Source organism: Pseudorasbora parva, chromosome 13 (genome assembly GCF_024679245.1).
Source record: "Pseudorasbora parva isolate DD20220531a chromosome 13, ASM2467924v1, whole genome shotgun sequence".
Taxonomy (NCBI): Eukaryota; Metazoa; Chordata; class Actinopteri; order Cypriniformes; family Gobionidae; genus Pseudorasbora; species Pseudorasbora parva.
Genome location: NC_090184.1, coordinates 5,277,996 through 5,284,028, shown reverse-complemented (window position 1 = coordinate 5,284,028; position 6,033 = coordinate 5,277,996). Strand labels below are relative to the sequence as shown.

At 33.6% G+C, this 6,033-nt stretch overlaps 1 protein-coding gene across 1 annotated transcript; it reads right to left on the bottom strand.

Moving 5' to 3' along the window:
• Positions 1-2,757: 2,757 nt before the first annotated feature.
• Positions 2,758-4,156, bottom strand: LOC137038013 (DNA ligase 1-like). Its single transcript, XM_067412453.1, has one exon. It carries the CDS (start codon positions 3,970-3,972, stop codon positions 2,821-2,823), a length of 1,152 nt encoding a protein of 383 aa, XP_067268554.1. The 5' UTR covers positions 3,973-4,156; the 3' UTR covers positions 2,758-2,820.
• Positions 4,157-6,033: the final 1,877 nt, after the last annotated feature.

Sequence of the window (6,033 nt, the reverse complement as noted above, 5' to 3'; positions counted from 1 at the left end):
TGTGTTCATTTTTTATTTGTAACCTTTTACCTTGAAGCATTCCACATTTCTGTGTTCTCAGGTTGCACTACTTGCAAATAAACACTAAAAAAACATCTGATTGTGTGACAATTCTTGCTTTTTGCACATCGTACTGTTATTACTTCTTGTCCGTGGTTGCGCCTCCAAGCATGAAAGCGGTGGAAAGCTAATCCATTTTCGACATTTCCCATGGTGATTATGTGTTGCGCTGTTACACCCCAAAATGCAGCAACGGTTTACCATAGTTGAAATAACGCCAAAATAATCAAATTAAGACACAGGACTGAGAGGGAGTACGTCTATAAACAGTGCACAGTAGTCCGAGTAGTAGTAAAGTATGCCATCAACATGGCCGCCACGCCAAGTAATGACGTCATGACGCCCAAGCCCTATTGGACAAAACACATTATTTTTACCAGGCTTGTTTGGTTTTATACTAACCCATTTGCTGGGTTGTTTTTTGAAAGTGCTGGCCGGCTGAGTCACTGATATTGAAGATTTTTAATTTTAAATAATAAAATGCAATATAAAATATATAGCCTTCATAGGACAGGGACAGTTATTTTTATTTATTTATTTTTTTTACAGTCGTTTGCATCAATAAAATAGCCTACTCAAAAACATTTAGTAGCCTAAATGTAGGAAGTGGCATGCAGGAGCAGCAAAGCAGCCAATGGGAATCTGTGGGAAGAAAACTGCTATCAGGCTGTTCTAAATGACAATCGTTTTTTCCTGAAAACAGCTATTTTAAATTGTAATAATATTTCACAATATTACTGTTTGTTTTGTATTTACTATTTATATAATATTAAGAAGAATAACATTAAATTGATTCTCGTGTCAAAGGCATAACTGTGATGCATACAGAAAAAAATACTGCTGAATAAAAATAAAATAAAAACATATAATCTGTAAAAGAAAGTGTGTGTGTGTGTGTGTGTGTGTGTGTGTGTGTGAGGGTGGGTGGGTGGGGGAGGGGCAGTAATTTCACTGTAAATTGCCTTAAGTTTAAAAATATTGATTTATTTGTTTAGCCTCTTTTTCAGTTTATTCATTTGAGGAGTGATGATGTATGATGTTCCTGTCTTAATGCTAATTCATTATTTTGTCACACGAGAAAAATAAATACAAATCACACCATTATGATAATATTTATTTAAAATTTAGTAATTTTTATTTTATTTCGTAAGGAATAAACAATGCACAATTGAGATGTTAAATTGCAACGCTTTTGTTTATTTTTTTGATTTTGAATTAAATGAAGTTAAAAAAATCTTACATTATGTAGGCTACTTATTTTAAATTATTTTTAGATTTATATTACATTAAAAGTAAGCACTCTTGGTCATTCTAAATACGAATCAGCAGGAAGGGTTTCAAGAAAGACATTATTAATAAAGGCGTGATCTTTATTATAAAAACACGTTCGAATAATGCTACAGATTGTGTTACTAACACAACACTATAATATAGTTTAATGTAAATTTTAATAACGTTGATAATCACTTAATTGTAAACACATGAATGTTAATAACTTTGAAAAGCACTGAAGTAATTAGAAACAACTTTAATAAGCAATGCAGTAATGTAAACATGGAAATATTAACTTTGATAAGCACTGAAGTAATATAAACAAGTAGGCTAAATATGAATAACTCTGAAAAGCACTGCAGTAAAAAATGTAAACATTAATAACTTTGATAATAATTTTGATAAGCACTGAATGAACACGCAAATAAATTAACTCTGAAAAGCACTGCAGTAATGTAAATAAATATCTGAAGTTATACTTCAGTATTTGTATAGGCCTATGTGTAAATATAGACAACGTTGACCTTTAAACTGAAGTAATTTAAACATGTAAATATAAATCACTTTGATAAGAACTGAAATAGTGTAAACATGTAAAATAAATCACTTTGATAAGAACTGAAATAGTGTAAACATGAAAATATCACTTTGAAAAGCACTAAAGTATAATGTAAATTATTTACTCAGTATTTGTACACTCTAAAACGCCAATTAATAAAATGTTGGAAGAGCAAAAAAATATATGTTGAACTAATTTTATTACCTGGGCTAGTTAAGAAGACATATTATATTAAGTCTGCAGAAATATATTTAAAAAAACATTAAATGAATTTATATTTTCAAATCCAGTTAACATTTAGATATGTCAAACTATGTCATAACTATGTCAAATATTATAGACAATAATAAATAATGTTCTTTGAGCCATGCAGCAGCACTACATTGTTTCAATAAAAATGCCAATACAGATGCAGCCTATAGGATATAGCCTTCATCAGATCTTGAAATGATTTAACTTCAAAGCTTAATGCACAGATTATTCTCTGGAAATGTTGAATTATTTGGAGAACAATACACTGATATACCAGGTCATTAACCACACTCTAAAAAATTCTGGACTAAAAACAACCCAAGTTCGGTTGAAAATGGATTAACCCAGCAATTGGGTTGTGTTAACCCAGGAATTGGGTTGTCTTAAGCAACATTTAATCCAACATTGGGCTAAATGTTGCATAAGACAACCCAATTGCTGGGTTAAAACAACCCAATCGCTGGGTCAATACAACCCAATTGCAGGGTTAAAACAACTCAACCGTTGGGTTAAAACAACCCAATTGCTGGGTTAATCCATTTTCAACTTAACTTGGGTTGTTTTTAACCAGTTTTTCGAGTGTATGCTCTCACCAGCATGTATTGCCAAAAAAATATAATAAATAATTATTGTTTATGCATTCATTTATTTTCGCTTTTGCACTTTCAAATTGTGGTCTAATCCTCAGAAGGCGAAGATTCTGCTTTTGATCTTTTATAAAGGTACATGAGGAGAGAACCAGGCCTTCTGTCACGCATCGGAAGAAGGGCTGGCACAAATGACTTCAACTTCTTCAAGGAGAAAGTTTTCTTCCGCCGCCTGTTCTGGATCGGATCCCCAACGCCTGGCACACGTCTACTCTCTTGGAAGCTTTTCTTTGCCTCCTTAATGGAAGAAGCTATCTCCTTCTGCAAGTCATCTTTCTCCTGCTGCAACTTTTCTTTTTCCTGCTGCAATTCATCTATCTCGTGCTGCAACTTTTCTTTCTCCTGCTGCAAACTTGGGCTCAGAGACAAATCTTCTGAGAGTTTAAAGCTGGCCTTATGTCCTTTCTTCACTTTCTTTTTCTGCTTTGTATGAGAAGCACTGCTCTTCTCTTTACGATGATGACTAAAGTCTTTTTCACCATCGTCCTCGCTCTTCAGCTCGTCTAGAGAAGTAGCATTTGTCTGGAGTTCCTCTACAGAAGTAGTATTCGTCTGGAGTTTATTAACAGAAGTAGCATTCGTCTGAAGTTCCTCATCAGGAGATGCATTCATCTGGACTTTCTCTAAAGAAGATGCATTATTCTGGAGTTCCTCTGCAGAAGTAGCATTTTGCTGCAGGAGCTTTTGTCGGTTCTGAAGGGAGTATTGTCTCTGGGCTAGACCTCTTTGAAATGCAAACTTGGCCTCGGTCTTAGTCTCCACAGACACATCACTTTGAAGTGGTTGTAAGCTTGCTCCCATATCAGCTTCCTCATGCACACTTTGTATGCCATGTTCCAAGCCGTCTTTTTGATCTTCCTCGTTCTGTTCCAAGCCGTCTTTGTTAACTTCTTCATTCTGTTGCACTTCTTTGGGAATAAATTGCTCCTTGAGCAAATAGTTGAACCGTTTTTTCAGTTTGAGAGTTTTGTCTTCGTTTACTTGAGCTATTAAGTGGAGCTCCTTGTTGGCACAATAAGTAGGCCTGCTGAATTTAGGATATGGCGCGAAACTCCTGACGACAGAGTTAGGTATATAGCCATCAGGAGCAACGGGCCAGATAATTTTGTCTGGGCACATCTTCTTCTTTCTGACATCGGACCAAGTGATTTTGTCCAGCAGGTTGATAGGTGACAGTGACATTGTGAATAAAGAAACTGCAAGCGAACAATCACGATCAAAAAGTCTGCAAGGAATGGCTAGAGAATGCAGCCATGCGCTGTTATGACGTCATCTCATTGAGACGTTAACATTCCAAGCGCGCACTTTAAAAAAAATATAATTTATCTTTAAAGGTAAACAAAACGTTTAGGACAAAATTACTCCTTTGAACACACATTATACACACATTGATAACGTCGACTGAGTAAATTGGATAGCTAAGAAGGAAAACAAAGGGGGACGAAGAGAAAAACGAAAAACGGAAGATCAATTCTCAAAGCTGGCTACAAATATTATTATTAGATATTTTTGTTGTTGTTGCTAACGCACAGAAATAATTTGATTACTGAAGCTATCAAAATTGATCTGTTCGTATAGGCTATTATTTTATTATGTAATATTTTATAACATTAAGCGTGTATCGAGGAACGTAGCAAACAACTTCGGATACCGAGGTCATATTGTCTGTTACAAAATCTTAAGATGCAAACACATTCATAAACAGTTACTTCACAAATAGACCATAAAGTACCGTTAACACACGAATTCGTGCATATGTCATTTGGCTCATGCGTTTGATAGAATCGCGGTATCAAATCACATCTATCTATCTATCTATCTATCTATCTATCTATCTATCTATCTATCTATCTATCTATCTATCTATCTATCTATCTATCTATCTATCTATCTATCTATCTATCTATCTATCTATCTATCCATCCATCCATCCATCCATCCATCCGTCCATCCATCCATCCATAGCTCTGGAAAAAATTAAGAGACCACTTAACATGGATTTCTCAATCTGTCTCTTAATTTTTTTCCAGAGCTGTATATTAAACGACAATTTATAATTATATAATCTATACCAATGTATACTTATCTTTATTTTATCAAGAAATACTTTCTGAATAAATATTGCTTTCTGTCATACATTTTTAAGAACGTTTGAACATAATTAATTCACTAAATAATTTTATTTCATTGTAAACCCCACACTGCCCCCTGCAGGCATCACATATATTTTTTCCAGAGCTGTATATCAAACGACAATTTATAATTATATAATCTATACCAATGTATACTTATCTTTATTTTATCAAGAAATACTTTCTGAATAAATATTGCTTTCTGTCATACATTTTTAAGGACGTTTGAACATAATTAATTCACTAAATAATTTTATTTCAGAGAAGAGGATGGAAACAAGGTCAGAGATTTGCTGTTACTTACCATTTTGAAGTTTGTATTTTCCACTATATATTACATTTGACTGTTTATTCGGTATAAACTTACACATTTACCTCATCACAGATTTCATAATGCAATATAGATACCCCAACCAGAGAGTCTGCATTTAAACGGTTACTTCACACATAAATTAAAATTCTGTCATTAATTCCTCATCCTCGTGTCATTCCAAAGCTGTAAGACTTTTGTTTATCTTCAGAAAACAAATGAAGATATTTTGATGAAATCTGAGAGATTTCTGTTCTTTCATTGAAAGCTACACAACTAGCACTCTGACGCTTCAAAAAGTTCATTAAAAGATAATAAAACTAATCCATATGAATTTAATGGTTTACTCCAAATTTTCTGAAGAGACTCGTTCACTTTATATGATGAACAGATTTAATTTAGGCTTTTATTCATCAACTCACATATCGGTTGTAGGAAACAGAAGTTTGCTTGACCTGCAAGAACCAATGAGGTTCATTCTCGTGTTACGCAGCAATTTTGAGCTTCAACAAGAAACAATAATGTAATGTTCATCATATAAAGCAAACATTTCACTTCGGAAAATTTGGACTTAACCACTCAATTCATATGGATTAGTGTCATGATTTCTTAATTAACTTTTTAAAACATCAAAGTGGTAGTTGTTTAGCTGTCAATGAAAGGACAGAAATCTCATAAAAAAATATCCTAATCTGTGTTCAAACGATGAACGAAACCTTATGGGTTTGGAGCAGTGTAAGGATGAGTAGCCTAAGTAATGACAGAATTTCCTTGGTAAACTATCCCTTTAATAATAATATT

What these genes read in the sequence shown, in the direction of transcription:
- LOC137038013 (XM_067412453.1), bottom strand. Translation starts at nt 3,972, where the DNA reads ATGTCACTGTCACCTATCAACCTGCTGGACAAAATCACTTGGTCCGAT.